The sequence below is a fragment of the Dasypus novemcinctus genome, chromosome 5 (genome assembly GCF_030445035.2).
Source record: "Dasypus novemcinctus isolate mDasNov1 chromosome 5, mDasNov1.1.hap2, whole genome shotgun sequence".
NCBI classification, from domain to species: domain Eukaryota; kingdom Metazoa; phylum Chordata; class Mammalia; order Cingulata; family Dasypodidae; genus Dasypus; species Dasypus novemcinctus.
The window spans coordinates 158,131,886-158,158,914 of NC_080677.1; the positions used below are offsets into that span (position 1 = coordinate 158,131,886).

General features: G+C 39.8%; 2 protein-coding genes across 29 annotated transcripts in view; one reads left to right on the plus strand and one right to left on the minus strand.

The window, feature by feature from the left end:
- Positions 1-9,032, plus strand: part of MASTL (microtubule associated serine/threonine kinase like) — a 39,838-nt gene extending 30,806 nt beyond the window's left edge. For all 8 annotated transcript variants that reach the window (XM_071215479.1, XM_071215478.1, XM_071215480.1 and 5 more), the window contains exon 12: positions 7,262-9,032. In XM_071215479.1, the coding sequence (XP_071071580.1) occupies positions 7,262-7,419 (158 nt within the window). In that variant the 3' untranslated portion in view covers positions 7,420-9,032. The remainder of the gene's footprint in view (positions 1-7,261) is intronic.
- Positions 9,033-14,734: 5,702 nt separating this feature from the next.
- The window catches only part of ACBD5 (acyl-CoA binding domain containing 5), a 55,901-nt gene continuing 43,606 nt past the window's right edge, over positions 14,735-27,029 (minus strand). For all 21 annotated transcript variants that reach the window (XM_023592380.3, XM_058297787.2, XM_004470755.5 and 18 more), the window contains 3 exons: positions 22,679-22,723; positions 22,234-22,343; positions 14,735-16,661 (listed from right to left, as the gene is read on the minus strand). In XM_023592380.3, the coding sequence (XP_023448148.1) occupies positions 16,649-16,661; positions 22,234-22,343; positions 22,679-22,723 (168 nt within the window). In that variant the 3' untranslated portion in view covers positions 14,735-16,648. The remainder of the gene's footprint in view (positions 16,662-22,233; positions 22,344-22,678; positions 22,724-27,029) is intronic.

The window sequence follows — 27,029 nt, forward strand, 5'->3', positions numbered from 1 at the left end:
TATCAGTGGGTAAAGACCCACACAATAAATAAAATATTAAACTCCCATCCTGGGAAGTCCTAGTATGTTCACAATTAGAGGGTAAAGAATCCTTTGAGAACATAGGCAGTGCCTAGTAAAAGAAAACAGATCAGTATGTCAAGCCTTCAATATTATTGCAAGTAACTATGAATGTTATTCTTCAAAAATTGAAACTGAGTGATTACTATAGGTTCCAAAGGAAGGGAGAGGGAAGAATAGAATAGATGGAACATAGGGTATTTTTAGGGCATTAGAATTATTCAGCATGATCTTGCAATAATGGATATAGGCCACTTCGAATTTTTTCAAAACCTATAAAAGTGTATGATTCAAAATGTTAACATTGATAATGGTTAGTAGCAACACTTCAATATTTGTACATCAATTGTAACAAATGTACCATCCACGTGTAAAAAGATGTTCATTTCTTAACAGTACTTCAAGCCACCTTCTGTCTTTTCAATCTGTAGTACTCCCTTTAGTAAGTCTTGTAGGGCAGGTGTTTGCTTTTTTTTTTATAACTCCCTCAGCTTGTTTACTGTGAATATTTTAGACTCGCTCATTTTTGAAGGACAGTTTATCATACCACTGCCTTCTCACCTCTGTGGATTCTTATGAGAAATCAGAAGGTAGTCTTATTAAGGATCCTGGTATGTGATGAATCGCTTTTCTCTTGTTGCTTTCAGAATTCTTTCTTTATCTTTGGCATTTGACATTCTGATTAGTGTGTGTCTTGGAGTAGGTCTCAGGATTTATTCCATTTGGAGTACATTGTGCTTTTTGGACATGTATAATGTCTTTCATAAAACTTGGGAAATTTACAGCCATTATTTCCTCAAATAGTCGTTCTGCCCCCATTCCCTTCTCTTCTCCTTCTGGAACAACCATGATCTATATGTTTGTATACTTCATGCTGTCACTCAAATCCCTGAGACACTGCTCAATTTTTTCTAGACTTTTCTCTGTTTTTCTGGTGTAAGATTTTGATTGTTCTGTCTTGTCCACTGGTTCTTTATTCTGCGTTCTCAAATCTGCTGTTGTATGCCTCTAGTGTATTTTTTTTTCTCTCCCCTTCCGCCCCCCCCCCAGTTGTCTGTTCTCTCTGTCCATTTGCTGTGTGTTCTTCTGTGACCACTTCTATCCTGTTTATCAGTGGCACCGGGAATCTGTGTTTTTTTCTGTTGCGTCATCTTGTTGTGTCAGCTCTCCGTGTGTGCAGTGCCATTCTTGGGCAGGCTGCACTTTCTTTTGCGCTGGGCGGCTCTCCTTATGGGGCGCACTCTTTGCGCGTGGGGCTCCCCTATGCAGGGGACACCCCTGCGTGGCAGGGCACTCCTTGCGCATCAGCACTGCGCATGGGCCAGCTCCACACGGGTCAAGGAGGCCCAGGGTTTGAACCACAGACCTCCCATGTGGTAGGCGGATGCCCTATCCACTGGGCCAAGTCTGCTTCCCTCTAGTGTATTTTTAATCTCCATTATTGTACCTTTCATCCCAATATTTCTACTATTATGCTTTTTTTAAAAATTTTTTAGTTAGGCCAGTAATTTATTCAGGTAGGGAGGGAAGAGAAATGGGAGAAAATAACAGAGCAGGGGTCCCAGGTAGAGAGAAAGGGGTTGAAAAGTCATAAAGCAGACTGATTTACAGGCTACAATTTCCCATTATAGGTTATAAATGCCCAGGTTTACTTTTGTAGTGATCCAAGCAGGGGAGAAAGCACCCAGAGTCGGAGTCCAAAGGCAAGAGAGTAAACTCAGGCCTGGCGCTGCTTTTTGAACTGTTAAATTATCCTACCCCTTTGCTAATGGCAGGAGAGGAGTTCCAGCTGTTCACCATTTTGATTGCTTATTTCTCCCATCAATCTCTCAGGAGGACCCAATGATGAAGTCCTTGGAGAATATCCAGGGCTTCTGGCTTCTGGAGGAAGTCTACTGAGTGGCAGAATCTTGGGGAGGGTCTTCCAGCAGCCATCTTGGGGGTTATTGATGTCCACATGGACTCTCTGCCAGGTTCTAGATCCATTTCTTGATTCCCTTTTTCACTATGCTTCTTCATCTATCAAATTCTTCTCTACGCTCACACGTTATTTTCTTAATATCCTTTAGTTCTATATCCATATTTTCCCTCCTCTCTGTAACAGTTTGATATTGTTTATGAATTCTAAAAATAGATATTGGATTGTTTTTCAACTGGTGTGTTCTGTGGGTGTATTAGATTATACTGGATTCAGAGGTTTCACTTTTGCTTGACTGAGTTGCTGCTTACCAGCTGTCTTTTTTTTTTTTTTTTAGGATTTATTTATTTATTTCTCTCCCCTTCTCCCCCCCCACCCCAGTTGTCTGTTCTCTGTGTCTATTTGCTGCATGTTCTTTCTCCACTTCTGTTGTTGTCAGTGGCTCAGGAATCTGTGTTTCTTTTCGTTGCATCATCTTGTTGTATCAGCTCTCTGTGTATGCAGCGCCATTCTTGGGCAGGCTCCACTTTCTTTTGCGCCGGATGGCTCTCCTTATGGGGCTCACTCTTTGCGCGTGGGGCTTCCCTACACGGGGACACCCCTGCGTGGCACGGCACTCCTTGCGCACATCAGCACTGCGCATGGGCCAACTCTACATGGGTCAAGGAGGCCCGGGGTTTGAACCACGGACCTCCCATGTGGTAGATGGACGCCCTAACCACTGGGCCAAGTCCACTTCCCTCCCAGCTGTCTTTTGATTATTGTTTGCATGGAATATCTTTTTCCACCCATTTACTTTAAACTTCTTTGTGTTTTTGTACCTAGAGTTCTTTTTAGATAGCATACAGATGTATCATTCTTTTTCATTCAATCTACCAATCTCTACCTTTTAATAGGGGAGTTTAAGCTACTGACATTTAAGATAATAACTGAGAAGGAAGGCTTTATATCTCCCGTTCAGCTGTTTGTTTTCTGTATGTCTTATATATTTTTTTCTCTTTAATTACTTCATGCCTGCCCTTTTTCTTTTTCTTTTTCTTTTTTTGTATTTTGTTGTGTACCCTTTTGATTCCCTTGTTCTTTCCTTTTCTCTATATTTTTAGTAATTTTGTTAGTGGTTACCTTTGTAATTACCATTAAATTTTTTTTTTTAAGATTTATTTTATTTATTTATTCCTCCCCACCCCCTCATTGTTTGCACTTGCTGTGTGCTGTGTCTTCAGGAGGCACTGGGAACCGAACCTGAGACCTCCAGTGTGGGAGGGAGGCACCTAATAGCTTGAGCCACCTCCATTCCCTGCTTTGTTGTGTCTTTTATTGTTTTTCTTCTTGTGTCTCTCATTGCATCTTCTTGTTGTGTCAGCTTGCCGCACCTGCCGGTCACTCCAGCTCACTGTCTTCTTTAGGAGGCACCAGGAACCAAACCATGGACCTCCCATGTGGTACGCAGGAGCTCAGTTGCCTGAGCCACATCCAATTCTTACCATTAAATTCTTTTTTAAAGCCCTAACTCTGTTCCTTTTTTTAAAAAATTTATTTTTTTATTTCTTTCCCCTTCTCCATCCCCGCATTGTCTGCTCGCTGTGTGTTCTTCTGTGTCTGCTTGCATTCTTGTCAGTGGCCCTGGGAATCTGTGTCTTTGTTGCATCATCTTGCTGCATCATCTCTCTGTGTGCAGCACCATTCCTGGGCAGGCTGCACTTTTTTGTGTGTGTGCAGGGCGGCTCTCCTTAGGGGGCGCACTCCTTGCGCGTGGGGCTCCCCTACACGGGGGACACCCCTGTGTGGCATGGCACTCCTTGTATGCATCAGTGCTGCGTGTGGGCCAGCTCACCACAGAGGTCAGGAGGCCCAGGGTTTGAACCCTGGACCTCCCATGTGGTACGCAGATGCTCTATCAGTTGAGCCAAATCCACTTCCCACCATTAAATTCTTAAACCAATAATTCTGTTTTCACTAATACCAGTTTCCTTAGTAACTATTTTGAAACTTAATTTCAATTGTATACAAACTCTCTACTCCTGTAAATCTCCTTCTCTTCCCCTTTATAGTTTTTGTCTCATCTTTATACATTGTCTGCCCATTAACATAGATTTTAAATATATTTTACATATTTTACTGTTAACTCAAATAATGGGGTGGGGGGGGACATCTAATAGCCAAAAGTACAATAATACAGGATTTTACATTTATCTATGTAGTACCTTTACTAATGTCATTATTTCTTGTTATGACTCTGAATTATTATCTAGTACCTTTTTATTTCAACCTGAAGGCTGCCCTTCAACATTTCAGGTAATGGACTCTTTCAACTTTTATCTGTAAATGTCTTAATTTCTAAAGTATAATTTGCCTAATATAGAGTTCTTGGACAGGTTTTTAAGGACTTTCTGATGAGAAAACCACTGTTAGTCTTTTGGGAATACCTTTTATGTGACAAGTTGCTTCTCTTGTTCCTTTCAAAATGCTCTCATTGTCTTTGGCTTTTGACAATTTTGCTATAATATGTCTTGGTGTACATCTCTTGGAGTCTATCCTGCTTGGAGTTTGCTGAGCTTCCTGGATGTGTGTGTTCATGACTTTGATCAGATTTGGGAAGTTTTAAGCCATTATTTCTTCAAATACTTTTTCTGCCCCTTTCTCTCTCTCTTTTGTCCTTCTGGGACTCCAGTGGTGCATATGTTGGTTATGCCTGATGGTGTCCCACAAGTCCCAATGGCTCTGTTCATTTTTCTTCACTTTTTTTCTTTCTTCTCCTCACACTGGATAATTTCAATAGTTTTGTTTTCAAGTTCACTGATCCTTTCTTCTGCCTGGTCAAATATATTTTAAATCCATCTAATGAGTTTTTCATTTCAGTTACTATGCTTTGCAGCTCCACAGTTTCTGTATTGTTCCTTTTTTGTAATGTTCATATGTTTCATTCAGATAACATTTTCCTAATATCATTTAATTCCCTATATATGGATTCATTTGGCTCATTGAACATTTTTAAGACAATTGATTTAAAGTCTTTGACTAATAGTTCCAATGTATATGCTTCTTCAGGGATGGTTTCTGGCAAATTCTTTTTTTTCCCTGTGAATGGACCATACTTTCCTGTGTATTTTGTAATTGTTATCGAGAGCTGGACATTCTGATTATCATTTTTTCATAACTCTGAAAATCTAGTTCTACCACTTCTCTGGCATTCCTACGTGTGTTGTTGTTGAGAGCAGGAGCCATCAATTTGTTACTTTTCCAAACTAATTTTGCTCCCAAACAGGAAGTAAAAAGAGGAAGAGAAAAAAAAATAGGTACTACCTCTTTCAAGAACTCTATTCCACATTTTCCTGAGGGAGATTGGAAAAAGGCTGCCCTCAAAGCCAGCCCCAGCCATCTGAACTAGCTGATCAAAAGCAGAAATCAGAGATCAGACCACATATACTCAGATTTTGGAGGACTAGGTCCTTATAACCTACACTGGCACCAGGAGTCTGGGCTACAGTCCCCCCTCTTGCCTGCTGTGAGTCTGGGGGTTGGGAGCTGGAGGTTGGTAGCTGCTGCAGGGCAGGTGCGATTCACCAGGTACAAATCAACTATTATGAAACTCATACATAATAGTTACGTATTAGTTGTCTCAGACAGTTCCTGCCAGTTCCATAGTTGGTTTGGTGGAGGGACTGATTCCTGGAACTTCCCATTCCCCCATCTTCCCGCACTCCTCTCCCCCACCACTAACTCCTAAAGTAAGACATCGAGGTGTGACAGGGACTTCATGGTCCTCTCATCATAACTATTTAAAGTACAGCCACAAAGATTCTGATGTAGTTCAAGTGTTGAAGCAACTTTATTTTTTTGAAGGAACTTTTTAAACTCAATACCCCTATCATCTGCTTCACTGTGTAAATTGTTCATCAAACTAAAACCTGAAGTGTCATTAGTAAGAATGTTTTTTTCCATCCCCACTTATTTTAATCAAAGTATAGTATATTGTAGCCATTTTCTAAAACAGGGTTTCTCCTACATTGGCACTGTCGGCATTTGGGACCAGAGACATCTTCGTCATGGAGGTTTTCATGTGTACTCTGGGATGTTCAGCAGCCTCCTGGTGCCACCCATTGGTGGCCAGGTGCAGCCTCCTTGTTGTGCCACCAGAAATGAAGCCAGACAGATGTTCCTTGAAGGATACAATTTCCCCAGTTGAGAACCTCTCTTTAAATAATTTTTAAATTAATCCACGATCAGTTATTGTAGTGGCCAAATGCACTGAATGTGAGATTTTTGCTCTTTTCCTTTTCCTTTTAGGGAAAAACCAACTTGTAGACATGATACTGATCTCTAAGCCTATCACCCCCAATACGGACACACACACGGACACATACTTCTTCCTGTCTATGTAGTCTTCTTCCAATAATTTTCTTAAATACTTTTTTTGCTATTTACTGCCTTAATTGTCCCTTCATTGTTTTCCAATTCAGAAGTTTAATTCACTTTCCCAGCAATGTTTTTGTTTTCTTATGAAGTAAAGGTTTAAGAAGAGGAGAGGTTATGCCTAGTAATTAAATATTTCATTTTAGAAGATAGCAGGAAATAGAAAAGATGACCGTTAATAAAAATATCGTGAACCAGGTGAACAAAGTATGAGACCTTACAGGTGGAGCAGGGCCATGATGTGACAATTCAGAATGTAGCCAAACTGTTAGACAGGCAATGTGCAATGGAGACACAAGTCAGGAAAATCAAGGCAGGCAGAGAGCGGTGAGGAGTATGTCAGAAGTGGCACCGATGTGTCTGTTGAAATCACCATGAAGGACAAGGATGGAGCGTGCAGAAGAAAGTGAGGAAGTGGAGGGTGAGCTATCTGCTGAAGTGCTACAGCGATCCAGGGCAGAGCTAGTGCTCAGCCTCACAAGACGCAGGCAGGTGCAGAGCCTTGGAGAGAGGCTGCGGCAGCGGTCACGGAAGAGCATGGATTGGAACTTGATCATCCCTCTTCTCCCACTGAGTGAGGATTATGTGAAAAGCCAGGCTTCTGTGAAGGCACATCATTCATTCACTTATTTGACAAATCAAGCCAAGTGCCTCCCATGTGCCGGGTGACATACAGACAGCACCACGTGTGCTCTTGTAGAGTGGGGACTCTAATGGGGAAATGGCCTTGAGCAAAAAGGGCTGAGAAACGAATGTGACAATGAAGGACAAGATCGTTGTCAGACATTCCCTTTTTAAAATTCCTTTAAAGCAGTACTTGCTTAGGTAATGATGTCATAATATTCTGTTTTGTTTTCTGTATTTCCTAAGAACTGAAACATCATCCCCTCTTCAGCGATGTGGACTGGGAGAATCTGCAGCATCAAACAATGCCTTTCATCCCCCAGCCAGATGATGAAACAGACACATCCTATTTTGATGCCAGGAATCATGCCCAACACTTGACTGTATCTGGATTTAGTCTATAGCTCACACATTATTCTTCTTGTCTAACCTCATGTTATAGAATGAGCTTGTGTCATTACACATTCCTTAATTCTAGATTGACCTGAGTCAATGAGCTCTTAATGTATACAGCAGTTACCAAGACTTACAAGGTTATAAAGAATATAATCAGTAACTTATCTTAATCGCAGAACTGTATATAGACTTTCAAAGCTGTTTTTATCTTATTTATTTTGTTTACTGCACTTTATGAAAAATAATGCATCAATAAAACTTAAAATGACACTATCACTTTAGAGAGAGCACATGTGTGTGCACTTTTTTCTCTGTTGGATTCAGTCCATCAGAAATGCATCCGTTCTACATTGTTTGCTGTTAAAATAACAAAGCATTCTAGATTTAATTTTTTGCACATGATTATCATCAAAAGCTTTGCTCTCATGGGCAATCATTTTAAGACCACATTTGCAGTAATGCATTTAAATCCTCAAAAATGCAGCCAGAAAATTCCTTCACTCAGTAATATAACTCCTTTGGGGAAGGAAGAATAAATAAAAGGGACTAAGTGTGTTTTAGCTTACTTTATTGTAGATATGTTTAAATATAAAATTTCTATTTTGACTGCTTCTGATATTTTCTACGTTTGTTTAAAATATTACTGCAAAGCTTAGATGTGATATTGTATTGTAGCAATTTTAATGGATTGTTTGATTTTAGTAGAAAATGTGATGTTTTCTATCTTAGTTTGTTTAAAATGCAGGGTTAACCAACACAGCCTGATACTTAATACACAAAAAATAATGTACTTTGGCTTGATATTTATGTACTTCAAGTAGATCCTGTCTACATCATTCTTTTAAATATATATATTTATACCAAGACTCAGTTTCATAGATCATAGCTTAAATTCTTTGAAGCTTTCAGTGTACTCTGTCCCCAAAAGAGCAATATTGAAATTTAAGTGTACTATGTGTAAATTTTTTGCTAATGAGTAATGTGTTAGATACTATTGCTCCTTTGGCACACTGACTTCAGTGCGTACTTTCCATTACCATCCCAGTTAGAACCCTGTTATAATGCTGTTGCCAAAAACAAAGTTAATACAAACTTAAAACTTATAGTGAAAGATCCACCATTGTAATCAGTGTGATAGAATTGAATCCATGGCTTTATGGTTTTATTGAGCTTGTTTTAGTAATGACTACTTGGATTAAATATTCCTAATAAAATGTTCAAAATACAATTGTTAAAACTTTAATATAAGCTACATCTTTCTCTTAAATTAGGAAAAAAGCATAGGACTATTTATCATCCTTTTACAATACTTTCAAGTAGTTAAGAACAAAGGCTTTGGAATCAAGCACAAATGGTTTGCATCACTCCTCTGCCAGTTGGCGTCGACGCACATGTGCCCATCTAAAGGACATTGCGCCGCCACTAGCAGTTAATTTAAATGCCTCTGCTGCTTTGATTTTTATTAATAGAAAATAATTTTCTCCCCATTCCTACTCAGTGTTAAATACAGAAAATGTCTGAAGAGGTACCCACATGCTTTGGTCTATTTCTGTTAGAATTAAATAAGGTAGAGTGCATAGCATCATATTAAAAGCTATTTAATAAATGAGAATTATTTGAACCTAAGTGTCCTGCTCTTTCTTGGAACTTGAGTCTTTGAGTTAGGAGAACAGTCACAATATAAAACTGAGGCAGGGCCTCGCAGCAGATAAGACCGACACGAGTGATACTCACGGAGACTGGCTGATGGCGCAGGTCTGCTTTATTGCGGAAGTACACACATTTTATAGGGCACAGGGTTACGTGTAAGCCGTTCATTGGCTCAACTACTAGAAGCTTCTGATTGGTTACCATAAGCAGTTGCTTGGGAAAGGTTTGAATTAGGGGGACGGTTTTTAATGGGTGGCTAGCAGGGTTGGTGAGCTGCGGAGATGGGCAGAAGAAGGCTTGAGGGGAGGCGTTGGCCACCCCAAACCCTGACACCTTTCAAGGGAGACGTTTTTCCATCTCATACCTTGGACTCTGCCAAACTCGTCAGCCACACCTGTGCTTGCCGGGGAGTAAATGGTCCCTCATAAAACCTTGCCATTATGTTCCAAACATCCTGAAGTGTACCAGGTGCAGTTGCTCCATTTACCAGAAATAAAACTCATTTTTAACCAATCACAAACATCCTTGGAATCCAGAAGAGAGTACATTTACTGTTTCCACCAGGTCTCCTTTCAAATGATACCAAGTCAGCCATGGATGGGTCATTCCTACAACTGTGTGGCAAGTGTACTGGATGGGGCAATATTTGAAGGAAGAGACTGAACAGAAGGCTATTGCACCAGCCCAAATGAATTCAGTATTTTAGAGTTTGGTTCAGTGAAACCTATGCTGGTGAAAGAATGGGAGGAACCAAATTAACCCCTAATTTTGGGGGTCAGTTGTGCTGTATCCTGAAATACAGGCACGTGGGACAGGATGGGTGGACAAAAGTAAGTTTGAAATGTCTGTGAGACATCCAAATAAAGAAGTCGGAGACTTCCAGGTAAAAATGTTGGGTTAAACATATGCCGCTTTTTTTCCTTCATGAAACCCCTTGAAATGAAGAGAGTTGTTTTTTTTTTTTAAAGGCATAAACCCACATAGTGGTTTTAGAACATCTCCACAAACTCTGACACTCTACCAATACAGGTGAAGTCTAATAACCCTCCCCTTCACTATAGGCCAGGCTTCGTGACTTAACCTCTAATGAAGAAAATAGCCTAAGTGACTCCACATAGCTTCCAAGGCCAGCCTAGAAAAGGTGATATAGCTTCTGCCTGGCTCTCTTGGGTCATGCTCCTTAAAAGACCTTTTGAAGAAGCCACATATAAATATCCAAGAAAGTCCTGCTACACCAGCCTTCAGCTGCTACTGAGCCCTCATAGGAGCAACTGCCAAACATAAGCAAATGTGCATTCAGGCGACTGGAGCCACTGCTTTGGGGCACCCCAGACATTCTGGGCCTCTTTTATGCCACTAGTTTTGGGGTAATTTGTTACCTAGCCATAGTAACTGGAATAATCCACAAGGACAAAAGAAAATAAGGTGTCAAGAGCAACAAAATTTGGGGAGGTAGTAAAGTGAAAGGTAAGAATACTTAGGGAAACAAATCCTAGGTGAATCATGGAAAAAAACAAAAAACCTAGTTTACAGTGCAAAAGTCCCACAAAAGGCTCAGAAGTTAGCAGTAGGAGGCAAATCTCAATGTAAGAAGTAGGTCACTAGATTCTGCATGCACCTTCTGACTGCCCCCCGCCCGCCCCCGTGACTTATAAAATGTCACAGGTTTTTTCTCTCTCCATATAGGGTGGACAAGAGGGACACCAGGCACCACTGAAGGCAGGAGTACTGGGCTGGAGATCTTCTTTTGCCCTCCAGGTCCACTTCCCCCATCCTCCAGCCAGCTTTGAGCCTGGACTTGGTCATGTGACTTGTGTTAGACTCGAGGCTGGCGGTTCCCAGGAGGCAGGCCTGGAGCAGAGCTGAATTCCAGCTTGGCCCTGCACCCCACGCGCCCATAAGCAAGGGGGACATGCTCTCAAGCCGTTGAGTTGTTAGGTTGTTAGAAAGCAGTACTGCAGCAAGAAGTCTTCCCTGTACATACTGATGTAGGCTATGGGTGGGTGGGGGGGGGGTTGCTTGTTTCTTCATAGATAACCTGACAGAGCTGTGCATTTGGAACTGTGAAAAACTGCAGCCCTACCCTTGGTAACCATGACAACTCCAGTTCCAAAAAAACAATTTAGCAACGCAAACTCTATAAACGTTAAATATTCAGGGAAAATGCAAATCAAATGTACTAAAAGCTTATCTAAAACTTATAAAGTCCATGCTAAAAGTTTACCCTAGGATGTGAAAAATATGTTAATTTCAAGCCTATTAAGCACTGAAACAAAGCACCATTTCACTTCCCGCCCTGTACAAAAAAAAAAAAAAAAAGCTTGTTCCGGCTTGGATTTTGCAATAAAAAGCTCCGAGCCCGGCCGGTCATAAATAAATCATTTTTTCTTCCCAAAATTATTCCTAAATCCTGGCCTTTCTATACACAAATAATTAAACCTCTCTCAACTTCTACAGCAATACCAACACTGAACAGTTAAATTTCAGACACTCGGGCAAAGGGAAGATCTTAACAAGCTTCTAAGGAGCCTGAGGGGGGAAACAAATTGCTAAACACAAAGGAACTGAAATCCGAATGTCCTCAGACTTCTCAAAGGTTTATTGCACACTGCCCAACAACAGTAGCCCCAAAAATCCACTTTTTTTGTACTGCTTCCCCAAGCTATAATTACCCCCAGGGTACACCAAAAGGCCAGATGACACCTGCATAAGTAGTGGGGTGCCTTACAGGAGAGGAACTCTGATTTTTGGGAACCCAGAAACAAAAAGGCAAAGGCAGAATAATGCCTTCAAACTTCTGATAGGAAAAATTATTTGCAATCTCAAATTCTATACCCTCCCAATGAACAAAGCCATTTTCACACATACAAGTTCCCAAAAGATTAACTCCTATACATTCTTTTACAGAAAAACACTGGCAATCATTCCCCATCAAAACAACAAAATAAACCCAGAAAAGAATACATGGAATGAGGGAAGTAGACTGCCCGTCAGAGGAAGGAGGTGCAAGGAAGCTCGAGGATGGAATAGGAGCGAAGGGTAAGAGCTGAGTATCGGGCACAGAGGGCAGCAAGTCCAGAGAGACCAAAAGCCTCCTGGAAACTTCAAGTATGTGAAATTGGTGGAGTATCTGATGTATCGGAATGTCTTAAGAGGTATTTAGACAATCAGAGAAGAGTCAGGAATTGAATTACTGAAAACTATAAAGAACACTAAGCAAATGAAAAAATAAGATGGTTAATTCCAGCAGTACTAAAAAGCTGTGCAGGAAAGGAAAAAGAATCAAATTTTCATACACTGCCCAGCTGTGAGTACTGTTAAAATGGTCCTAACAATGTGAACGCTGAGTCCTGGGCCAGCCATAATTATATACAAATGTATTGTAAGACAATGTGCCACAGTTCCTCTTGCATTTATTGGTGTATGTCCTGTGAGTGAAGCTTTGGCTTTTGTTCTGGACACGATGTTCAAGGATGTTTCAATAGGCAACACTCTCGGAAGATAGGGATGATGTCTCTCTCTGGAGCAAGTGACAGGACACTCACTGTCCAGTATGATAAGGATTAGGCTCTCTCTGTAGCAAAGTGCAGTCATGTTTATTATCCATGATAAAAAATAATCTGGGTTCCCTAAAGCCAGGGTTCCTCTCCTGCAAGGCTCCCCACTGCTTATGCAGGTGTCACCTGGCCTTCTTGTGCATGCTGGAGGTAATTGCAGCTTGGGGAACCAGTACAGAAGTGATTTTTTTTTGGCTACTGCTATTGCGGTGTGCAACAAACTGTCCATTTCTGACCCAGGAGTTTGTCTTCTACCAGCACCCAGGGAACTGTGGCAGGGTGGACTGTGACTAACTTGTTAGTTTACAAGTAGCATAAAAATCTCAGACCCTTCACAGTTCTTCACAAACTATGTATCAAAGGTGGGGAAATGAAAAGGACACATGGAGCAGTGAACTTGGGGTGAGGAAGAACAAATCTTTGATTTCGTAGTGGGAAGTCAATAGATAATTCCTAAAACTGAAAAATCAACAATGATTTAAAGATATTATTTAGTACTTTGGAAGCAAAACAATCAACAAAGAGTGATGAAAACAGTTGCCTCTGTGGAAGGAGAAATGTGGCAAAGTCCCTGAGGAAAGGGATAGTATCTTGAGGGTAGGTGGAAGGGATTGGCCTTTGTTAAGAAAAATATGTATTTGGGCATAAACGTTTCCAGTGTCTGTCTCTTCATAGCACTTGTAAAACCTGGCTTTTATGTCTTCTTGTCCTGCTTTTGTAGAACTACTGATAGGAATCATTGAAAGTATCATTATCGCCCATTAATAGCTGTCATTTACTAGTATTTACTGTGTCTGGAGCACTCTTCTATGTATTTTACATGTATGAACCCTATGAGGTAAATATTATCCCAGGTTAGAGATGTAGAAACAAACACAGAAAAGTTAAGTGCTTGCCCATGACTGGTCCAGCTGGAAAGTATTAAAACCAGAATTCAAGCGTAGACTGTCTAGCTTGAGAGCCTGCAATCATACCCAACAATCAAGAGCTACCTAGACTAGTCAGGACTCTGGTTCCAAGTGTTACAAACTTATCTTAGAAAACCTTAAGCAAGAAGGAAAATTTACTAACCCGTGTGTGCATTAATTTTAGGTGTCAATTTGGTTAGGCTATGGTGTCAGTTGTTTAGTCAAATGCTAGTCTATATGTTGTTGTGAATGTATTTTGTAGATGTGATTAATATCTACAATCGGTTGTAGTAAAGATCACCCTTTATCAGTTGCAGAAAAGTGATTTTCCTGTGTTTTCATGTGTTGACCTTTGTAAAAACAGTATATATAAGTTTTCATTTTATATTTCAAAGCACCCTATGAAGCAGAAACTAGATATCCTCAGTTAAGGAAAAATGATTACCAAGGAGTAAAAACGTGGCCCTTAAAAGCCAAAACAGGTCTCTTAGAGAAGAGATTCTGCCTCAGGATGATGGCATCACTCCCATCTGAGCATCTGTGCTGCAGCCCTCCCTACAGACTTCAGACCTGCCAACCCCACAGTCACAGGAACCAAGTCCTTAAAATAAATCTCCTAAGATATTTATCCATATATCCTATTGGTTCTGTTTTTCTGGAGAACGCTGAGTGGCTCACCACGTAAACACTGTCCAGAGAAGGGTCGTGTGGGTTCAGAGCTGACTGGCTGAAGGGCCTTGCACGTTCAGCACCGTGTTTCCGACTCCTGCCTCAGTCAAGCCGCTGCAAGAGGTTTCGAGTACAGGCAGCCCAGCAGTGGTATCTTAAATAATCCCGGTAGCTAACTGCTGCTACCTGTGGACGGTCCAAGTTAGAGGTTTGTATTAAAAACACAAAACCCTCTCAGCACTTTCCATTTAAGATCAACAGTATGTATTTAAAATGGTTGATTAAGGGTACACTGAGTGGCTATAGGAAGCTCTATGTTTGGTAAAGAATTCAAACCTAGATTTTGACTGGATCAGTAACATTCTCAAAGACTAAATGAATTCTATTTCATCCCACTTTTTGATTTTCATCAAGTTAGATGTAATAGCATGACTTATTTTGAAAGTCTCAATTATTTTATATAATTCTTATTTGTTCTCTTTTAATTCTTAACATGTATTCAATACATTCCTAACAGTAACAAGTAATAAAAAACATTATTTCTCATTAACCTTTTATTTTAAACTTAGTTTTACAATAAACACAAAAGAAGTAGATTAAAAAAATACCAGAGCTGTCAATTTAAAATGAGGTTCTTATTAAACAAAGCAGTAACACTATATCCTATAATTACATCATTACTTTTATATACAAGAACAGTGTGCAAAGTGTTTTCCAAACTATAAAATAAGATTTTGGAACAGGATACAAACGGTTACCCCTAGGAGTTAGTTCCCCCTGACTGTTTGTAATGAATCACAACTGTGTACATTCTGAATTTGCATCTTTATTTATTAATACACTAAGAGAAAAGCCACCATCTTCTGAAACCAGATTGATAGCTAATTTTTAAAAATAATCCCTGATCACAGATCTAAACTTTATTTGTACATATAATTCATTTACTTGCTTCATTTTCTCCCTAAATAGAGAGGATAGTTTTTTAAAAAGCAAGATTTAGTAGATCCCTTTAGACAGACACATTTTAATCAAGCTAGAATTAGAAAAGAAAAAAGAATCATTACATTAAAAAAAAAATCAGAGTCTTGGGAAAAGCTAATTGTATTTTATTTTTTTCTTTAGGTAAACAAAGAACCATCCTGTATACTAGGGCTAGATTAACTTTTCCACTCTTATGTAAAACACTCTGAACACATGATACCAAACCCAACCTCATACATGTTGAGAATGCTTTAAAAATACTTGCTACAAAGCCTTTGAATCCGAGAACTCTTTAAAGTGCAAGGTACATTTAAATGAGCAGGGAGTTTTAGAAGGTATGCAGACTGATTTTCTAAATGAGGCCTTCAAGGATCTAAATCAGTCTTCTTTTTAGTCTAGATGTGGGGAGAGAGATGAGACTAAACTTGCATAAGTTGGGTGTGCCTTATCCACACGGAAGCATCTGGCCTGCTAGCTTGCAAATCCCATCCAATACCCTTGTGCAGTACGTATATCTCAAATATTGTATCCTGAAGGAAAAACTGAGGCACTATGAGGTTAAGAGTCCAGTCTGTGTAGTTTATCAGTTGCAGAAAAGTGATTTTCATGTGTTTTCATGTGTTGACCTTTGTAAAAACAGTATAAATAAGTTTTCATTTTTTATATCAAAGCACCCTATGAAGCACAAACTAGATATCCTCAGTTAAGGAAAAATGATTACCAAGGAATAAATGTATGTGAATAAAAATCTTTTTAGTTACCCACAGGCTCAGAATACACTTTGAAACTTACAGTAAGCCCATTCTTCCCCATTTCCAGGCGCAGGTTATATCTGTTCTGTGAGTCATCCATAAAAGCCAAGCCAAGTAGGGCTCTACTTTTAACCCTGATGACTGAACAACAAAGTCAGAGCTCTGAATGCCCAAGAACAATGATGGAAATCAAGTCCTCTGGGCAGCCCACGAAGAGAACTGTGGAAAAGATTCTTCCAGCAGTTTTCTATTCAGTGACTGAGATATAATCAATTTAATCTCACTTGAAATTCACTCCTGCTTTGCATTTTTTCTCATAATTACTTTAGAAAATTAAAAATACCCACTTATAAATCTGATCTCATTATCACAACTGTACCTTCAAAAAGCAGCTGACATTTCTCTATGGGAGATAATCAGGTAAACATGTTACCAAACAATAATTAATAATTTAATGTCCTTCAAGTTCAAGGGCAGGGTAAATCTATGTATGCTACTTATAATCTAGTTGAGATTGATTATTCAAGTATCAGCAATATTAGTCCTTAAAATGTTATCATTTGTGTAGTGCAATATATATATATGTACACAAACCGAACTACTGGACAACAAAAAGAAATGTAATCATTACAAACTAAGATTTTCTCATGAACTCCACAATTCATTTCTTTCTGAGGTCATCCAGGCCCAGCAGTCTTCTGGAATAAAATACCATTTTCTTCAGGTCAGTTTTCTTTAAAGAGAAAGTAAAAACCAAGCTCCTATGAGTATAAATACAATCTAAATGTAAAACACATCCATATCAAAGAGTTCTCCAAATGATAATAATAGTAATGATATTCAATTTTAAAATAAAACCATAAAATTACGATCATTATGAAATTAAGTCACATGACTTCTAACCTAATAGGAAACTCTAGCTGCAAGTGCAAAAATTACCAGTTTTAATAAGTAATTTAAATTAATATCCTTCTTCTCAAACTTTCTAGATTCTCATTCGTTTCTCGTTGACTTTTATGCAATTCTGATTTTTAGGAATTATTTCATAATTTTATCAAAATGGAAAAGTTGTGGAATGAAAAAGCCTAAGTAAACCACAAAAGGTTGATAGTTACACAGCGTAACTGAGACTTGGACAGCGCCAGGGTTCTGACGACAGCAACGTGAATGAATTGGGAACAAAGGGTGGGCTTGCTATGCTACAAGAACCTCGTAATAGCTGCGTTCTAGGAAGGGCCCTGCTCCTGTAAAATCTCTACACCCTCCCCAGGACACAAGGTGCCAAAGTGCCTGAAACGCTTTCATTACAATTATCCTCTAGAAATTGTCTTATGGAAATCCCTTGGCTGGAGTGACATTTTAAATAATCACATCAACCCACACTAACAGAAGGCGATCTGGCAGCAAGAAGAAAACAGGCTCCTGCAGGCAGAGAACTGAAATGGCTGCCAAAGGCAAGACAGATGTGGGTGATTCTAAAGACAAGCTGTCCAATGAGGCTTGCTCAGAAGTCTTAGCTGTGGGGTTCCAGAACAGTGACCAACACTTATCAAGAACCTATCTGGGAGGGAAGCGGACTTGGCCCAGTGGTTAGGGCGTCCGTCTACCACATGGGAGGTCTGCGGTTCAAACCCCGGGCCTCCTTGACCCGTATGCAGCTGGCCCATGCGCAGTGTTGATGCGTCCAAGTGCCACTTGGGGGAGTCCCCGCATAGGGGAGCCCCACGTGCAGGGAGTGCACCCCGTAAGGCGAGCCGCCCAGGGCGAGAGAAAGTGCAGCCTGCCCAGGAATGGCACCGCACACACGGAGAGCTGACACAACAAGATGATGCAACAAAAAAAGAAACGCAGATAACCGTGCCGCTGACAACAATAGAAGCAGACAAAAGAACACGCAGCAAAGAGACAAAGAGAACAGACAACTTGGGGCGGGGGTGGGAGGATAAAATAAAATAAATAATAAATAAATCTTTAAAAAAAACACAAAACTATCTGGAAAAAAAAAGAACCCATCCGCCCATCTGATGCAGATTACTGGACATGGAAAGCCCTATGCAGATTTACCAAAGAGCTGACACCTTGGTCTCTGAACCATGATCTTCTACTCTAAGAGGGAAACAGACTGAAAATGAATCACTCTCACTACCTTCTCACAAATTCTTTGTGTCCAAAGAATTTTTTCAATTTCATATAGAGCTCTTTTTTTTTTTTTTCCAAGCTTGCAAAGTGGAGGATGTGGTGTGATAAGTGAAGAAACATTTTAGGAAAAACAAACAGATGAGGAAATAGGAATCAATTCTGTCTTTTTCCTTGCGCAGTGGGCAGCTGAACACTGGGCTTGGGCTCTCCTGGTGGGCTCTTCCCCACCTCTACCTGCCCCAGGCTCCACCTGCCCACCATCCTCCCCACTTCCACTCAGCCAGAGCGAAGGTGCAGCGTCCAGGAAACTACTGGCAGACTAAAAAGAAAAGGGATGAGAAAAATACTTCCCTTCCAAACAATACTTTAACAGAAGACTGCAGAACTTACTGGATGGGTTAATCTGTTTTCAGGATTTAACTCATAAGTAATTTTAACAGAACTATCGGGCTAGGTCACTGGGGAACAGTGGCATCACACAAGGCTTTTCAGGGGCTGTTGTTTTTTTTGGTTTTTGTTTTTGTTTGAGGTCCTGGGGGCCAAGAATTGAACCCAGAACTTCGTATGTAGGAAGGTGGTGCTAAACCACTGAGGTACATCAGCTCCCCTGAGTTGTTTTTGTTTGTTTGTTTTGGTTGTTGTTTGTTTTTGTTCTTTCTAGGAGGCCCTAGAAGCAAACCCAGGACCTCCTATGAGGGAAGCAGGCACTCAACTGCTTCAGCCACATCTGCTCCCCCAGGGGCCGTTTTTCAACAAGAAGCCAGCAAGTGTTGCTCTCCACATCACAAACAGAAAGAATGTTTTTCTGATCTACTACAGTGTAATAATTGTGAAAAATCTCTTTTACTTTTGAATTTATGTATACTGGAAAAAATTTAAAAGGCAAACGAAATATCAAAAAATCCCACAGGGCCACTCAGTACATCACATGGTCCCTATTATGAATAGGGAGTACCCATCTGCCCACACCTTTTCCCATCCTAATTAATGTCCAGGCCTTTCTCTCTATACCTAACTCAGAACCTATCTCTTCAAAACATACATACTGCTTCAGTGCTGGATTAAAAACTGCAGGAAGCGGACTTGGCTCAATAGTTAGAGCATCCGCCTACCACATGGGAGGTCCACAGTTTAAACCCAGGACCTCCTTGACCCACGTGGAGCTGGCCCATGTGCAGTGCTGATGCGCGCAAGGAGTGCCATGCCACACAGTGGTGTCCCCCATGTAGGGGAGCCCTTCACGCAAGGAGTGCGCCCCATAAGGAGAGCCGCCCAGCGCGAAAGAAAGTTCAGCCTGCCCAGGATTGGCGCTGCACACATGGAGAGCTGACAAAGCAACATGACGCAACAAAAAGAGACCCAGATTCCCGGTGCCGCTGACAAGAATGGAAGCAGACACAGAAGAATACACAGCAAATGGACACAGAGAGCAGACAACTGGGGTGGAGAGGGAAGAGAAATAAATTAAAAAACAAAACAAAAAAAAACACAAAAAAAACTGCTAACCACTGCCTAAATCCTTCAAGGTTAAAATTTATTTCCGTATCAGATATGGCTCTATCTCCAAACCCAGTTAATCTCTTTTATAAGCAAACAAAATGCTCTCCCATATCAAAATGCAGTTGCCCAGTGCTAAGTAATTTGCAATATGGGAGGATCAAACACCTAACATATAGTAAAAACTTCATAAAGATTCAATAATAATGAAGCAGAAAATTAAAAACAGGTTAATTTCCCATTCAGAGACCTCTCTGGACAACTGAAAGGGATCCATAAGAGAAATGGTGAACAACTTTTTACTATCCTTCCAGTAAGGATAACAATTTTTTTAAAAACCCCAACCTTTTGTGACTGCTGAAGCAGAGTATCGTTAATTTGTTCTACCCTTAATGAATTGACAAGCTGCTTCGACCTTCAGCATGAAATAAATTATAAATCAAAATAAGCATTAGGGTTTTTTGTACTATGCCAAAATTCTTTACTCTCCAATCCCCCACTTTCCAAAAGGAAACATGAAGAGGAACTTTGAAATTTATTACAAAATAAGTAAATGCCTTTGGTGTCACTATGCCTTGCTGCTTAAATCTAGCATTACTACATTTTGAAAAATATTTGATTCTTATTTCCTTCCATTATCACTGAAATTAGAATTGAAAACACCAAGTACTAAATCCGACCATCATAGGAAAATTTTAAAAGTTGAGAAAGGAAGTATATAAATTCAGGTCTATATCTCAGCTGCAAGAACACATACGCAAATGGATTAGAAAAGAGGGTTGATAATACTGAAAAATCAACTTAAGATTCCGAAACCCTACTAAAGTTTTCTCAAGCAGAAGAGAATATTTCAAAGCACATTAGTGTACCATGGGAAGCAGATGTGGCTCAACTGATAAAGCGTCCCAGAAAACTTAGTTTATTTATGAACATAAATCATACTGTCTTCACGTTAAGTAGAGAACAAGGAAGACAACTCATTACCCAAAGCCAGATGTATTTCACTGTATCTACTAGAAAGCATTATAACTGGGGCACTTACACCAGAGGGCTGTTTGTCCCTTTGACATAATAGCAGGATAAATGCTTGGTGTTTTTGTTATTAAGGTGTTTTTGTTATAATGAGAAGCTTGGGCTCTTTGGTAGAGGTAAAACATGAAAAACATGCCCATAAATATTTAATTGTTGATTTTTAAAAAAGTGTTTCTATGCACATATTTAAGAGTGCACTTAAAAGCTTATTAGCAAGTGCCTATTTCTATCCCCATTTTGCTGTTACTTAAAAAATGGTGGGAAGCAGCTGTGGCTCAAGCAATTGCACTCCCATTTACCATATGGAGGACCTGGGTTCAATCCCCAGGACATCCTGGTAAAAAAAAGAAAAAAGGCATCCCAGACCTGGGCACAGCACGGTGATGCAAAGCAACACACCAAAAAATGACACACCCAGATAGGAAAAAAAAGAATGGTAAAGGCATGCCAAAAACAAAACCAGTGAGGCCAACAGTAAGAGAAACAATGATATATCTGCTGATCCACGGAAAATAATTTCATTTACAAGGTGGCCAAAAAAATTCTTTAAGGATTCTTTCAATCCTCCTCTGAATTTTGGCCTCAGGCTATTTATTCCTAACCTAGATAGTCTCAGGGCATTTCCAAGGATTCCTGTTTATTATTCTCAGACTTACTCAGGGTATCTCCTGGCATCCCAAAATGGAATTCTCACTCTATTAGAGTAATCCCTAATTCTAGAGATAGTCAACCCATGGACTGAAAATTTCCTGTTATCCATATTCAATGTCAATATTTCACAGGTATAGGGAGCATGAGGTTCCTTTTAGTTTTATTTGCTTCTCCATTTTCCTGTATTAGCAAAGGGCCAAAAATAAATATTATACTTTAAAAGCATTCTGGGAAATGAATGTGGCTCAATCAACTGGGCTCCTGTCTACCATATAGGAGGTCCAGGGTTCGATGCCCAGGGCCTCCTGGTGAGGGCAAGCTGGCCCACGCGGAGAGCTAGCCCACGAGGGAATGCCCCCCTGTGCAGGAGTGCTGCCCTGAGTGGGAATGCCGTCCAGCGTGGGAAAGCCACCCTGCACAGGAGTGCCAGCTGATGTGGAGAGGTGGCACAGCAAGATGATGCAACGAGACACAGAGGAGAGAAAATAAGAAGACATAGCAGAAAAGGGAGTGGAGGTGGCGCAAGAGAGTAATTGCCTCTCTCTCATACCGGAAGGTCCCAGGATCAGTTCCTGGAGCTGCCTAATAAGAATACAAGCAGACACAGAAGAACACACAGCAAATGGACACAGAGAGCAGACAACAGGGAGAATGGGGGGGGCAGAAATAAATCTTAAAAAAAAAAAAAGCATTCTTTCCTCATAAGCCATAAAACTTAAGAAACATGTAGTCATTTTCTTGTTGACTAAATCAAAGGTATACAAATCAACCAGATGTTCTCAAGTGAAAGCTACTGAAGTCCAGGAATTACCTAGCAATCCACGGGGTAGTATTTCCAAGGTAGCGCCAATCTCAGGATCAGGACAGGATCTCCAGCAGAGCAAAACAGACCTCTCCCCTTAACTGCTACTGAAAGCCTTGCCTACTACAGATCATAAGAACTTACACACCCTTCTGATTTGGAGCCTGCTAGCAAATAGTATTACCTTCTCCTTCTTTGATAATATAAATGCACCAACCACTGGGCAATAAAAGGCCATATAATAGCAAAAGTTAATGCACCAGGAGACATCTCGAAGGGCCACCAAGATGGTCTCTGAGAAAATAAAATAAGCTGGTCACCAATGTATTCCATACTGCATGTAAAAGTATAAAAATATATGTCATTCATTATTTTGAAAATATATAACTAGTAACAAATCTCACTCCTGTTAAATAGAGGGAGATATTTTGCATTTCAAAGCACAATTTATAATTTCAAAGCAGACTTTCAGGACTATTTCAGACTTCAATAAACACAAAACAATATGTTTTAACTTAAGTTCTAAAAAATATATTTCATTTAGAATGTGTTAAGGACCTCATATAACCTGAGTTTACTATAACCTATCTGAAACCCTGCCACTTAGATTTCAGAAAAAAGTAACTTACCGGTGAGGGGGACGGAATACTAGTCTGCAATGTTGTTGATCTTGCCTACAAACACAAATGAAAGTGTTAGGTTTCACAGAATTAAAAAATACAATAAATTTCCTATTTATCTCTTTTTTTAAAGGCTGGAATATTATTTTATTCTCTATTTATCTGTGAATCATGTTCTGATTATCCTGAAACCCAAACCAACTAAATGGCATGGCCCCAGGAAGTAGTAGCCAAATAAATACCTTTGACACTTTATATTTTTTAGTTCATATTATATAAAACTTTCTAAATAACACCACAAGTAAACCCAAATCCTTATAGATTTCATATTCTTTAATCTCCTGCTCACCTTTTCTTAATATCCATACAAACTACTAATTTACAAACACATTTAAAAAAACACATTTGAAAAGTGTAGACTTGATGATTAAAATTTTAAAGGTTATATGCTATAATCTGTATCAGAAATTCATGACAAAGTATATCGGAAGAGGTATAAGATAAATATAAGAAATGAACTGTTTATGTTGCAAGTTTTTAAATGAGAAGTAGCATAAACTAAGCAGAACATTTTCAGACTCATTTAGGGAAATCTGATTCCAATTTGGCTCATCCCAAACACTGAATTTCCTTAGGCTAGGTATTAGAAGCATATCACTCACATTCTCCATTTATTACAGATTTTAAAAATGGTATGAAGATTAATGAGATAATCCATTTTTTCATTCAACAAATATTTACTGAGTACAAGTTCAAGAACAGTATGGAGGCCAGTGTTCTATAGTAGACTGAGAGAGAACAGAAGAAAGCAGGGGATGGGGAGGGCTGATGGTGGTCTTTTAAATTTCTTTGTTTTGGAGTGATTGGAGTGATATGATTTCAAGGTTTACAAAGCAAAATCAAATAGCTGCCTCTGGGTGTCCTTACAGACAGTTAAGGTAGTGATCAACAGGCACAGTTTTAGCAGACTCAAGTGATACACTCTAACTGCAGAAAAGATCCAGACATGGTAATTATTCTCATGCCATTAATGGTATAACAACATTCCCAACCAAGAGATTTCCCGCACGGTGTTTCTGCCAACTAGATGGAGCGATGGGCAGATTTACAAAACCCGGCTCCCAGGTGTCTAATGACTAATCCACGGTCATGTGAGTCAGTGCACCTGGAACTGGAACTCACAGGTGGCCAAATCCAAATGTAGCAGACCAATCTCCATTAAAGCAGCAGCTACTAACAAATAAATGCTAAGGTCAACCAGAACTATTAAATGGAGCTATAAATGGATTTTTCAAAGTAACAATGGTTTGAAAAACCGAAGGAAGATTCCTAAAGACCCTTGCTGATAGCCAGGAAGTAACTGACACCATAGAAACAACAGTATAATTTTACTTTAAAGATATTTATTCATATATATCAATAGGTTTTACATAGCTTTTACATACTTAGAATTTAGAAATTTAAAAAGTTCAATCATATTGTTATTCTATTCCTAGATTAAAATAAAGGATTTAATAGTAAATCCCTAGAAAGTGAGAGAAACTGAACATCAGAGTAAACTCTGCATCAGATGCTAAGAGAAGCAGATGTGGCTCAAGCAACTGGGCTCCCATCCACCAGATAGGAGGTCCAGGGTTTGATTCCCTGAGTCTCCTGGTGAAGGCAAGCTGGCCTGCGCAACAAGCTGTCCCATGTGGAGTGCTGACCGGTGAAATAAGCTGGCCCGAGCCGAGTACTTGGCCCATGTGGAGACCTGGTGCTAGGATTAGTAGCAACAGAAAGAGACACAGCAGGCCAGGGAGCTGAGGTGGCTCAAGAGATTGAGCGCCTCTCTCCCACTCTGGAAAGTCCCAGGATTGGTTCCCGGTGCTGCCTAAAGAGAAGACAAGCAGACATAGAAGAATGCACAGCAAATGGACAGAGAGAGCAGACAACGAGGGGGAGGAGGAGATAAATAAATAAATCTTTTAAAAAAATCAGGTGCCTGGACACAGCAAAAAATTCAAGCCATACTAAGAAAAAGGAAGATAAAACTCAGGCCAAGGAACAAATCAAAGCCTCAGATGAGACAAAGGACTTGAAACAACTAATCAGTTAGATTCATATAAATCTCCTAAATCAAATTATGGAATTGAAGGACAACATGAATAAAGAAATAGAAGACACTGGATGAGCACAAAGAAAAACTTGAAACCTTGGATAGAAAAATACAGATTTTGGGAATGAAAGACACAGTGAGATTAAAAATACAATACAGGGAAGCAGAAGTGGCTCAAGCAATTGGGCTCCCATCTACCATATGGGAGGCCCTGGGTTCAATTCCCGGGTCCTCCTGGTGAAGGCAAGCTGGCCTGCACCTGCAGAGAGCTTGCAGCCCATGCTCATGGAAAGCTGATGGCCCGTGCTCGCGGAAAGCAGCACAGCAAGATGACGCAACAAAGGGAGACAAGCAGACACAGAAGAACACGCAGCAAATGGACACAGAGAGCGGACAGCAAATGCAAGTGAGAAGGAGGGGATAAATAAATCTTTTAAAAAATGCAATAGAAGCACACAAAAGCAGATTTGAAATATGGAAGAAAGAATTAGCAACACAGAGAACAAACCAGCTGAAATTAAAAAGAGAACAGAGAGAGAAAATAATAGAAAAAATTGAACTGGGGCTTAGGGAATTGTGCGATAGCATGAAGCGCACCAACATAGGTGCTATGGGAGTTCCAGAAGGAGAGGAGAAGGGAAAGGGGGAAGAAAGAGTATTTGAGGAAATAGCAGCTGAAAATTTCCCAACTCTCATGGAAGACATGAATATGCATGTCCAGGAAGAATAGCTACTCCAAATAAAATAAATCCAAATAGACTGACCCCAATACACATAATATTCAGAATGCCAAATGCTAAAGAAAAAGAGAAAATTTTGAAAGCAGAAAGGGAGAACCAAAATATCACATACAATGGACATCCAATAAGACAGTGCAGATTTCTCTTCAGAAACTATGGAGGCGAGAAGGCATTGGTATGATACAATTAAGGTACTGAAAGAGAAAAACTGCCAGCCAAGAATTCTTTATCTGGTAAAATGTTCCTTCAAATATGATGGTGAAAGGAGTGCATGTAGCTCAGTGCTTTCAGTGCCTGCTTCCCATGTATGAGGTCCTAGGTTCAGTTCCCAGTAAATAAAAAAAATAAAATTAAAAAAAAAAAAAATGACTGAGTGTAAAATATTCACAAATAAACAGAAACAAAGAGAGTTTGTAAAGAAGAATCCAGTTCTTCAGGAAACACTAAAAGGAGTTCTGCAGCCAGAAAAGAAAAGACAAGAGAGAGAGGCTTGGAGGAGAGTGTAGAAGTGAAGACAATCAGAATGCATAACCAAAAGGGTAAAAAGATGGACAAAAATAAGATATAACAAATGCAAGTGAAAAGATAGAATGGTTGAAGTAATGTCTTTACAGTATTATTACTAAATTACATTGAATGTTAATGGATTAAACACCCCAGTGAAAAGAACACAGGCTGACAGAATGAATAAGAAAACATGAGCAATCCATATGCTGTATGCAGGAGACTCACCTTAGACCCTAGGATACAAACAGACTAAAAATGAATGGTTGGAAAAAAGATATTTCACACAAACGGTAACCAAAAGAGAGCAGGGATAAATATACTGGTGTCAAACAAAATAGACTTTAAATGCAAAAAAGTGATGAGATGCAAAGAAGGCTATTGTATATTAATAAAAGGGACAATCCATCAGGAAGGAGTTACAGTAATAAGTATCTATGCACCTAACCAGGATGCCCCAAGATACATGAGACAAACTCACACAAAACTGAAAGGAGAAACAGACGTCTCTTCAGTAGTAGGTGGATACTTCAATATGCCACTCACATCATTAGATAGCACAACTAGACAGAAAATCAACAAGGAAACAGAGAACTTGAACAATATGATAAATGAGCTGGACTTGACATATACAGAACATTGCACCCCAAACCAGCAGGATATACATTCTTCTCAAGTGCTAACGGATCTTTCTGCAGGATAGACTACGTTGGGCCACAACACAGCTCTCAATAAATTTAAGAAGAATGAAATTATACAAAGCATGTTTTCTGATCATAATGGAATGAACATGGAAATGAATAATAGGCAAGAAAGGGGAAAATTTGCAAATATATGGAGGCTAAACAACATACTCCTACACGATCAGTGGGTGAAAGAAGAAATTGCAAGAGAAATTAGTAGATATCTGGACACAAATGAAAACGGATGTGGCTCAACCAATTGGGCTCCTGTCTACCATACAGGAGGTCCAGGGTTTGATGCCCAGGGCCTCCTGGTGAGGGCAAGCTGGCCCACG